The sequence below is a fragment of the Spermophilus citellus genome (genome assembly GCF_964194105.1).
Source record: "Spermophilus citellus genome assembly, chromosome: 3".
Lineage (NCBI taxonomy): Eukaryota > Metazoa > Chordata > Mammalia > Rodentia > Sciuridae > Spermophilus > Spermophilus citellus.
Genome location: NC_138184.1, coordinates 187,581,616 through 187,593,916, shown reverse-complemented (window position 1 = coordinate 187,593,916; position 12,301 = coordinate 187,581,616). Strand labels below are relative to the sequence as shown.

The 12,301-nt window shown below is 35.4% G+C and overlaps 1 protein-coding gene across 1 annotated transcript in view; it reads right to left on the bottom strand.

Annotated features, from left to right (window-relative positions):
- ASZ1 (ankyrin repeat, SAM and basic leucine zipper domain containing 1) overlaps positions 1–3,624 on the bottom strand; it is a gene marked incomplete at its 5' end in the record, with an annotated part of 47,619 nt that extends 43,995 nt beyond the window's left edge. The window contains 2 exons of the mRNA XM_081285132.1: positions 2,995–3,094; positions 3,508–3,624. Of these exons, the coding sequence (XP_081141258.1) occupies positions 2,995–3,094; positions 3,508–3,624 (217 nt within the window). The remainder of the gene's footprint in view (positions 1–2,994; positions 3,095–3,507) is intronic.
- Positions 3,625–12,301: the final 8,677 nt, after the last annotated feature.

Sequence of the window (12,301 nt, the reverse complement as noted above, 5' to 3'; positions counted from 1 at the left end):
CTTCACAGGTGAGATATCAGGCCTTAGGAATGGGATAAAGTTTCAGAGTGGAATTAGGGATAGATACTAACTAGGACAAGAATCCAATGACCTTCAAATCTTTAAATACTTAATGATAAAAATCCTTGAAATTATATGATTTTCCTAATAATACTGATTGATTTGGTTACATACACACTCACAGAAAAAAAAAGAAAAAAGAAAAAAGTGTTCTAGGACTGGGAAAGAGCATAGAAAATGTAATATAAGGATAAAGTAATGAACATAATCCATTACAATTAGGTAAAACCTTTTTTATAAGGTCGTAGAGATTGATTGGCAATCTCTCTCTTCAACCTAAGTAGTATTTGTTAGTCTCAAGAAGGAAAACAACATTTTTATTTCAAAAAAGGAGTACCTGTAGGTGGAAATACCACTGAATATGGACTTGGCTTTAACATTGTATAATTTACAGATTTTATAGTCTGTGGCTATAAATTATTCCACTTGCAAAGATGAAGGGACTATCACCAAGAAAATACAAACTTGGGGCAGGGATCACTTTTTTCTGTTGAAACATCAACTCACTGAAAGACCACGTATCTCCAATTCCCAACTGTCTCACTTTAATTGGTATAAGGTAAATGAAAAACACTGGGAGAAAATAATACTTAACCATCTTAGTACCTACATAAAATGCTATCCCAACTGGTCACCTCTAACAAATTTTCTTCTTTAAACTACTACAACTGGAGGGGAGGGGGGATAGGAGAGGATAGGAAAGGTAGCAGAACACAACAGTCACTAGTATGGCAATATGTAAAAACGTGGATGTGTAACCGATGTGATTCTGCAATCTGTATACTGGGTAAAAATGGGAGTTCATAACCCACTTGAATCAAATGTATGAAATATGATATATCAAGAGCTTTGTAATGTTTTGAACAACCAATTAAAAAATAAAAATAAACTACTACAACTGAAAGCATATGATGAGTTCAGAAAAAAAAAATCATTGTTTTCTCATTCTTTTCTTATTGATAGTACTGCTTGAATTGTGATAGTAAATGTAGAAAAAGGAAAAGACATGAAACAAAAATAAATAATGCATTTTGGTATAAAAATCCTTATCAATCATCACCTCTAATATTTAAATTATTAAGTTCTAGGTATAGTGTTTAAAACAGGTATTTTAAAGGATTAACACAATATACTTATATAACTCAAAAACATCCAAAATAACACTGCATTGTTTATGGATATATACATATATCATAAAAATATAAAAATTCAAAGGAATAATACACCTCAACTGTAGGAAAAGAGGTCATCTGTGTGTGTGGGTGGAAGGGTGTTTCTGTACCTTTCTTGAATATGTAAAATACTTCATGGAGAACTAAAAATGTTAGTAAATGCCTGTTACTTTTAACCGCTAAGCCACATCCCCAGCCCTTTTATATATTTTATTTAGAGACAGTGTCTCGCTGAGTTGCTTAGGTCATTGCTAGGTTACTGAGGCTGGCTTTGAACTCATGACCCTCCTGCTTCAGCCTCCTGAGCTCCTGGGATTACAGGTTTGTGCCATCTTGCCTAGCATGATTTCACTTTTAATTAAAGTTTTTCAATGGTGTTGAAATATGTTTCAAAAAAATGAAATAAATTCAAAGGCAAAATAACAGAAATAGTTTTTAAAATGTTAAATAAGGAGAAGCAGAGTAAAATACCCCAAAACCAACAGTAATAGGGGTGAGAGTAGGGACAAAAAGGTATCTGTCTACCTTATACCCATATATTTATTATTGGTTTTTTAAATGTTTTCAGTTTTAATAATTAAAACCAAATTTCAAATGATTGACTAAAAACTTAGCAGTAGGCTCTTTCAATAGACTCAAAAACCCATATTTGCTATCAATCATATCCAGTCCTAATCTTCCAAGAGCCTCCATCACCTTCATTGTGCCTAGTCCCACTATTCCCAGGATAAATTTCCTTCTCTTAAAAAAAAAAAAAATCGCCTATTCTACTCCATCCAAAACTACAAACACCATACATATAGTCATATTAGTTATTCTGGCCTCTTTCTCCTTATTCAAATTTCATTCAAGTTCATTCTTCAAATAGAAACCCAAGTTCCACCATCTGTCCACCAAATCAAACATCTTTTTCATTTGCTAAGAATAATAACTAACATTTATATATTGTTTATATGTTCTATGTCCTTAATTTACACGTTATCTTATTTTAATTATCTTTCCCCAACAACCTTTTTTTATAAATGCATTCTCATGGTTAGTAATCAAAGATGGATCCAACTTGTTTCCAAAAGGTTTTAATTTCTACAAAAACCATGTATCATCTCTAACACTGAATAAAAATATTTTGCTATATAAAATCTCATCTATTTTGTGTGTGAATGTTTTGTAGCTATAACTAGATGGTAAATTCCTGTTATATCTTTGCATAATTTCAACCATTTCAATCAACAATTTACATTTGTATGTGAAAGTAATTTTAAAAATATTTAATTCACAGAAGAGTATAATGGAACCCAGGACAGAATTGTGATGTTTTACATAAAGAAACAGATGTTCCACAAGTTTAATTTTCCTAAGAAACTACAGTGAGTGGGCAATAAACCTGGAACAAATATCCAGGTTTAAATATTTTTTTAAAAATAATATTTAAGCTCAGACCTTATTCCACCACAACAAAAATACAGGAGGAGGAAAAACCATAAAACTACAAAATATATAAATAGAAACAATTCTTGAGAACTGTAAATTACAGCCAAGTAAATGCTGAAAAACAAAAACCACTTCTTGAACGAGGAAGCTAATTAGGGTGGCACTCTCAATGTAAGGGCAAAGAAAATAAGGCAGACAGAACTCAAAAGAACAACTGATGTATTAACTATTGGTTGCGTTTTCGTTGGAAAGCAACACAAGCCTCCTGAAACCAGGAATGCTTGTGAACTTAGAAAACTGTATTCAGCTGACTTTACCCCTTAACTCTCACCAGAATCTAGGAGCTCCTTCACTAAGGAAATATCTCCAGTGGTCAATGCTTTCTTAAACGTTTCATTCTTTTCTTCTATAGGCAACGGCCTTTTTAATTTCTAAAAAAAAAAAAAGCACAAAATGAAACTCGTGTTAGACATCTTTTCATTTCCAGTACATCAGGAAATTGTAATGTCTGATGAGGTACACCGTATGTCAGGGTTTTGGTCGACATATAACATTAGCGAAGACTCCATGTCTAAAACTATCTTTAGAGGGAGTGAACGATGATAGGTCCAAACCCAAGCAAGGAGCTCCATCCACGAGACAAAGCAGTGCATCCGATGAAAACCACATTTGGGGAACAAAAGGAAAAGTGCGGGTTCGATTCGGTTCAAACTCCCCAATTTAGAAACACAGGTAAAAAGGGAAACACTGGCAAGGAAGTTAGTAAGTTTCCCAGGGCTGGGCCTGGCCTTCGAAAGCCAGGAGCCAACAACAGCTGCTGTCAACACAAGGCCTCCTCTGCTACCTGGGATGCCCGGTCGAGGTACCCAATCTCCCAGCCGTCATCCTCGCTATCGCTACTCTCGCCTCCACCCGCCACCGCCATGCCCCGAAGGGGACCCGCTGCACTGCCCGCCGCCATTCCCGCCTGGACGCTCTTCCAGCGCCTGCGCAGTGTGTGCGCACAGGGATGCGCGGGAAGCTTTGCGCAGGAAGGAGCCACGCGCGAGCGCCTAGGCCTCCGGGCGCAGGCGCATATCTGCGCGCAGCCCACACTTCACCTTGGGGGCTCAGACTAAGGGAGAAAAGGGGTGGAGATCAGGGGTGGCAACTCTTGGCCTGTCCGTCTGGTCAGCCAGGCTGACAGGATCCAGACCAGGACTTCCAATTCCTTTCAGGAATTCTCCCGCCATTTCGTATTTGTTTGACGAAGCTTTTGCTGGGCGTGGAATGCCCAGTTGTGGTTGGAGCCAAAGACGACCAGGCTTTCCTGGTCTTTCGCCATCCCCTAGCCAAACCTGCTGTTAAACGTGTATACCCTGGGAGAGGACTCGTGTTGGTGGTGCGCCACCCACGCTCAAGATGCCGTCAGACAAATGCCAGCCAACAAGGAGCCAGGAGAAAGTTTTGTTTGTTTGTTTGTTTTTCTTTGTTTTTTGCGGTGGGGGAGGAGAGTACCAGAGATTGAACTCGGGGGCGCTCAGCCACTGAGCCACGTCCCCAGGACTATTTTGTATTTTATTTAGAGAGAGGGTCTCACTGATTTGTTTAGTGCCTCGCTTTTGCTGAGGCTGGCTTTGAACTCATGATCCTCCTGCCTCAGCCTCTGGGATTACAAGCCTGTGCTGCTGCCCCAAGCTTCAAAGAATTCTTTACACTTCACTTGATCTCAGATTTAGAAACTTTAGACCATGAGAACACTTGGCTGCTGTGAAATATAGATGCCCCAGAGGAAAAAACAGCCATGAATGAAGAGTGTAGGGGAACAGTGGATCCAAAGAGCTGGAAAGAATGAAAAGATTTAAACAACTAGACAGGAAGTAAATAATTCAAATAACTTCAGGTGAAAGAAGCCCAAGGTCAAAAACGTTTCCACTTCTAACTTCTAGATGGAATGTTGATAACACATTGATTATCTTGCCACCACAGAAAAGTCGATTCTTCAGGGAATAGAGCACATTTATGCACCAAGATTATTTAAAAGGAAAATAGCCATGCACCATTCTTTAAAAAGTTCTAAGCAGTATATTATTTTCCTTGAAGATTCTTTGTTACAAAATTTTGAAATTATTTACTTGAGGGATTCTCAAAGATAAGTAGTTTTAAGTAAGTTCTTTTGGGCTCACACTTGTCTTTCTAAATGCATTCATTCAGTACATGTTATGGATCACTAGATATAGCCAGGCACACCTAGGTTTGACTAGACAACATCAAAGACAGACCAAGCTCCCTCGTGGAGCTCACATTTTAATGAGAGAGAGACAGTATGCAAATAAATGAGACTTTCAGATAGTAAGGGCCTTAAAGAAAATAAACTAGTGTAGCTCAGTTTCTGTAATCAAATCACTTAGATTGTTTCCTGGTGGAATCATTAGTTGTAGCTGTGAACCCTTGAGCAATTTACTTTGCTTCTGACTCAGTACCAGTTAACTTTTCTGTAAAATGGAGATGCTGATAATTTTCACCAAAAATAATTGTTATGAAGATCAGATTAAGTAAATAGGCTTGGAATAGGGCCCATCTCAATGTAAGGTTAATAAATCCTAGCTGCTGCTGCTGTTGTTGTTGTTGTTGTTATTATTATTATTATTATTATAAGTTTAGATAGGGTAGTTAAGTTTGAAGAGGGTCCCAAATGACAAAGATTAGTTAGTCATAAAAAAACCGCAGAGTAGAGCTTGCCTGGCAATAGAGATGTCTAGGCAAGTCTGTAAGGCAGGGAAAAGTTGAGATCCAGGTCTAGAAACATGGTGGACAAATAAGGGCCCAAAGGGCAAAGTTTAAGGATGTACTCACCAGTAAATGCAATGAGGGCCCCCTTAAACTTTGTATCTCGGGCACCCTAATCCTTGCTTTTCTTGGAGCTTCATGAAAGAAGAAGTGTGAGATAAGAGGACTTTGTGGGCCTTAAGTAAGGAGTTTGGGTGTTACTGTTAAGAGCTACTTATAAATGAAACGTTTTTAAGCTAATGAAAGATGTTTCCTGAAAATGTGTGTGTGTGTGTGTGTGTGTGTGTGTGTGAGAGAGAGAGAGAGAGAGAGAGAATTTAAAGACATTCTTTTTTAGAGAAGTCTTTTGGTTTGAATAGCTGGATAAGTAGTGGTATCATTTATTATGATGAGGGAAGATAACACAATAAACTTGAAAATATAATGAACATCTCAAAATTAATTCAAAACCAGACAACCAAGGGTAATTGTCAGGTGGGTGTTTAGAGGTAAAGAGCTCAAGAGAGCCTGTCTTGGATATATGCATTTGGGAGTTATCCACATACAAGTATTTTTTTTTAAACCTTGGGATTTATCCAGCAAGAGCTTTTGTAAATACAGATTACATTATCCTAGAACTTATATGGAAAGGTAAAGGAACTAGAATACTTAAAACAATTCTGAAGAAGAAGAATGAAGTAAGAGGCATTACTGTACTTTATTTCAAGATGTGTAGCTTTTGATTTAGGACTTTGTGATACAGATCAATGGAACAGAATGGAGAACCTAGAAATGGCACCATGCAATTACAGTATAGCTAATTGGACAAAGATGCAAGATCAATGGAGGAAGGGTATAGTCATTTCAAAAAGTAGTGCTGGAGCAATTGAATATTCATAGGTTAAAAATGAAAAGAATATCAACATAACCTTCATGCCTTTTACAAAATTAACTCAAATTGATCATAAATCTACATGAATGTTAATAGAAACATTATTCATATTTTCTAAAAGCAGAAAACAACTCAAATATTCACTAAATGATGAATGGGTAATTAAAAGTATTATATCCACATCATATGTTTTGTTCCCGATGGCCACTGATATAAATGACCACAAATGACATGGCTTATAACATCAGACATTTTTTTCTCTCACTGTTCTGGAAGGTAGACATCTGAAATCAAGGTGTCTTCAGGGCCATGCTTCTTCTGAGGGCTCCGGAGAAAGATACTTAACTTTTTTGTCTTTTTCTAGCTTCTGGTGATTGCTGGAGACCCTTGGCAGGCTTGTAGATGCATCACTTTAATTTCTGCTTCCCTTTTTACATGGCATTCTCTGTGTATCAAAACTTCCCTCTTATAAGAATACCAGTAATATTAGGGTATAGATTAGTGTATAGGATTTACCCTAATCTCTCATAACCACATCTTAACTTGATTACATCTGCAAAGTCCCTATTTCCAAATGTCTCATTTATAGTTTCTAGGTGGACATGAACTTTTGGATGACACTATTCAATTCAATATACCATATATATCACTTAGCATAATGTTTCCAAGACCCATGTCATAATATATATCCATCTTATGCTGAATTATGTGTGGTATTAATTTCAGAGCATGATTTTATGAGGTAGCATGTCCAATTACAAGGTTATTATAATTGGGAAATAGAGCAATGGCAAGAAAACTGGAGAGGAGAGGTTGCATTCAAAATTTATTGTGAATTATAATCAATAGGATTTGGTAATTATATGTGAAGGCTGATGAGGAGAGAAGTTAAAGTAGATAATAAAATAACAAATAATACAGAGGTGGCAAGAGCATGAATGTTTAAGGAACATTAATGTCCAGATAAATGTGGAGTTCCTCAGAGAGTCCTAGGCTGTTGGTTATACATAAGAAGTCATCTCCCTAAAAGGCAATGATATATTAAAGTGATGATTACCAAGAAAGAAAGAAGATGAGATTGGGGTCTGGGAATATATCCTTAGGGATCTCTATTCCTTTAGGAAGCCACCAAAGGAAAGGGATCAATACAAGGGGCTTAAGAAATTGTAATCAAATAAGCAGAAGATAAGGGAGAGATCAGTGCTTCAAAAATTTTACACTGAATTATAACCCAAATAATATCAATAATAATGATAATATTCATATGATAGTGCTTCCTATATTTTAGTTAATATCCTAAGGGTTTACCTATATTAACTTAGTTAACTTCACAGAATCCTATGGAAGTAAATGCTGTATCAATGTAACAGAAGGGGGGCTGGGGATATAGCTCAGTTGGGTAGAGTGTTTGTCTCCCATGTACAAGGCCATGGGTTCAATCCCCAGCCCTACCAAAAAAAAAAAAAAAAACAATGTAACAGGAGGGGAAATGAAGGCACAGCAGGTTCCGTACTTTCATGTGTTCTAATGCTTCACTAAGCATTTTATATCCACTAATTCATATAATTTTCAGTATACTTTTTCAGATGCCATTATTTCTCCATTTTACAGATAAGAGAACAGAAGTATAGAAAGGTTATGTAAACTGTAAAAGATCAGATAAGTAGGATAAACTGAATTTGTACAGGTTGTTTGGTTCTAGAGTTGTGCTCAGGTTTAACTTAGAAAGTATAATGCCAGTGTAAGCACTCTGTCCTTTGGGGATACTTGTTTGTACCATTTGTTTGATTCCCACACTGTAGAGGGAAGCACTCCTTTCCAAAGATTTCATCTTCTTACTAGAAAATCAGACTCAGAATAAACTATGATTCATTTACAGGTAAATCACAAGTTTTATTCCTGGCCAGATAAGACATGGGTAATTTGGTTTTGTCTGAAAACATTTGGGAATTTCCCAAGTGTGACTTCCTGGAATGGGTCAGAAAACCACCTACCCACTACATTAAAGACTGCAGTGTTCTGCTTGGTTCACTGATGACAGGAAACTGGTAAAACAAAGAGGGCAAGAAACCAGCTATACACAAGAGTAAATGTTACTCAAATTTAGGCTTTTCCTAGTTCTTGAGTTTGTTTTTTATTAACTTTTAAGCTTTGACTCAGACATTAGTGATGATTAGGTAATACAGTTAATTTTGCCATAACAAATGATGATGCTGTATTTTGTGGGAACTTGTCTTATTGTCAGTTCTATCACATTTTCATAATTCTTTCTTATTTTCTATAGGCGTATGTATGGTATTATTTTCAAAATTTTGAAAATATCCTATGGGGATCCTAAAATCTTAATCTGGTATGAGTTTCAGTTGGGTTAATTCTCTCATTTGGAGATAATTTTGCAGGCATAAAATGGCAAAAATACATAGTTTTTCAATTACTAGAATTTATGTTCTCAAGACAATTAAGGTAAAAGATAAGAAATATCTTTTATGTTAATATCTTTTTATTATATACCATTAGTTGAGTCCATGAATACTTACTGTGCTGCTACTGTATTTTCTAGGCATCAGGGAACAAATTGTAAGGAAGACAGGTAAGATTCTTGACCTCAGAACATTTATAGTTTAGCCAGAGAACCAAATGAATAAGTATATTAAATATCAGGTAATAATTTCTATTAAGCAAAATTAGCCAGGTAAAGGGGATAGAGGGTAATAGAGGCAAATGGAAATTTAAAATAGGAATTTCAGGGAAGGCCTCTCTTAGGTATATTCTGTTTTTTTAAAGAAAATTATTTATTTATTTTAATTAGGTATATATGACAGCAGAATGCATTTTGATTCATTGTACACAATTGCGGCCCAACTTTTCAATTCTTTGTACACAATGTAGTGTCTCATCATATGTGCAGTCATACATGTACTTAGGGTAATTATGTCCGTCACATTCCACTATCTTTCCTGCCCCCATACCCCCCCTCTTCCTCACCTTTTCCTAATCAAAGTTCCTCCATTTTTCCCATGCCCCCCCCCCCAATTATGGATCAGCATCTACTTATCAGAGAGAACATTCAGCCTTGGCTTTTAGGGATTGGCTTACTTAACTTAGAATGATATTCTCCAACTCCATCCATTTACCTGCAAATGCCATCATTTTATTCTCTTTTAATGCAGAGTAATATTCCATTGTGTATATATATCACTGTTTCTTTATCCATTCATCTATTGAAGGGTATCTAGGTTGCTTCCACAGTTTAGCTATTGTGAATTGAGCTGCTATAAACATTGATATCGCTGTGTTACTATAGTATGTTGTTTTTAAGTCCTTTGGATATAGACTGAGGAGTGAGATAGCTGGTTCAAATGGTGGTTCCATTCCAAGTTTTCTAAGGAATCTCCATACTACCTTCAAGATTGGTTGCACCAATTTGCATTCCCACCAGCAATGTATAAATGTTCCTTTTCCCCCACATCCTTACCAACACTTATTATTGTTTGTATTCTTGATAATTGCCATTCTGACTGGCGTGAGATGAACTCTTAGTTTTGATTTGCATTTCTATAATTACTAGAGATTTGAACATTTTTTCATATATTTGTATATCTTCTTCTGAGAAGTGTCTGTTCATCTCCTTAGCCCATTTATTGATTGGGTTGTTTGTTTTTGGTGTTAAGCTTTTTGAGTTCTTTATATATCCTGAAGATTAGTGCTTTATCTATGTGCATGTGGCAAAAATTTGCTCCCAAAATGTAGGCTTTCTCTTCACCTCATTGATTATTTATTCTTTTGCTGAGAAGAAGCTTTCTAATTTTATTCCTTCCCATTTATTAATTTTTTATTTTATTTCTTGTGCTTTGGGAGCCTTGTTAAGGAAGTCAGGGCCTAATCTGACATGATGATGATTTGGGCCTACTTTTTCCTCTATTAGGCACAGTGTCTCTGGTCTAATTCCTAGATCCTTGATCCACTTTGAGTTAAGTTTTGTGCATGGTGAGAGATAAGGATTTAGTTTCATTTTACTGCATGTGACTTTCCAGTTCTCCCAGTACCATTTGTTGAAGAAGCTATCTTTTCTCCAATGTATGTTTTCTGCTCTCTTAATATGATGGGAAATAATAAGGATCTGATTTACCATTATAAAAAATATCACTGGCTTGAAAGGAGAAAAGGCTATATGTATAGAAGCATACCAATCACATGAATTAGTGAATATAAAGAAAGATTTCAGGAATTGGGTCTAGGGCAGTTTTAATAAGAAACTGTAAAAAGTATTTAGAATGTTGAAGTTAAGGTATTAAAACAAGAGTGACTTCTTATCTGCTTCTTTAAGGAATATTCTTAGATGAGAGCACATACTAAATCCGTAAAGTAGAAAAAATTCACCTGGAATTTATGAAAATGGATGTTGGTTAAGGGTATCAAGTAATACAGTATGGAGGATCAAGTTAATAAAAGTGTTTGTGCTATGTTTGTTTCTTCAAATTTTCTAGTAGGGATCTCACAGTTGAAAATGGTTGTTGAAGAAGGATGCAGCAGGCTCTCAGTTATCTAATGGAGTCTACTTGTCAAATTCAGGATATTTGCATGTTCTATAGAGATAGCAGATAAGAATGTCTAATAACTTAGAAGTAGGATGATAGGGAAATAGAGTTCAGGATGACATCCAAATTATAGACCTAAACAATTTGGAGAGTGATGATTGTGTTCAATGGTGGAAAATGGATGAAAAAGCAGAGTTGAATATGTATGCATGGGGTAAATTGGGCATTGAAAGTAAGAGTACAAATTTGGAGCCAGGCATGGTGGCTCCAAATGGCTACTATAATTCCAGTAGCTTGGGAAGCTGAGGAAGGAGGATCAAACCAGCCTTAGCAAAAACGAGATGCTAAGCAGCTCAGTGAGACCCAGTGTCTAAATAAAAGGAAAAAATAGGCTGGGAATATAGTTAAGTGGTCAAGTACCTAGTGGTTCATTTCCCAGTACCACCCTCCCCCCCCCAAAAAAAAGTGTACCAATTTAGACTTCATGATATAGAAGATGTTAATTAAATTCTAAAATGGATGTTGAATAGAAAGGTAGATAAAGATTCACAATTAGAAAGAATTGTTTTGTGGAATAAGTTTCTTTGATTTTATGTTTCTTTCTTGTTTGAATTAACTAAATATTTACTTATTTACTTCACTTGTAAAGGCAACCTTCTTAGACTTTTTACTGTCTGTAGAATTTTATTTCATTTTATTCATTATTTTCTTTTGAGATTTTTAATGTATTTCCTGCTGCCTTATAGATACATATGGTAGAAGACAGTTCTTAAGATTATGCTAACCTTTATTTAACCACAATATTATAATTGTAGACTCTGAGGAATAGAAATGGCTTATCAATACAAAGGCATTCTTGTGGTGAAAAACACTGCAAAAAATTGCAAGTTTAAAAACTGGATTAAAAAGCAACTAATAATGAAATTCTATAAACTTATTTCCAAAATTTTCTTGAATACAGGACACTTTAAAATTAGTAGTGTATTGAAAAACACCAAGGAGAGCTCAAAACATACAACTGGCTCTTGAATTAAAGTAGATACTAAAATATGGGCTTTTTGACAAATTATTTGCTACAAGAAATCAAATTAATCAATCAAGTATTTACAATGTATTCTAAATAATATTATAACTGTTGAAATTATAAGACAAGGTATTAAACTAATATATATCACAGATTAATGAATAAAATTAAAAACTTAACTATGTCATTAACTGGAAAATTCATTTGGTTCTCTATCACCACATTCTGTATCTGCGGATTCAACCAACTGAAGATAGAAATTTTAAATTTTAAAAATTGCTTCTGTGCTGAACATGTATAGTCTTTTCTCCTTATCATTATTCTCCAAACAATATGGCATAGAACTTATTTATATAGCATTGTTATTGTACTAGAGAATATAAGTAATTTAGAGATGATTTAACGTATATGGGAGGGTTCTCATTTGTTTTATGCA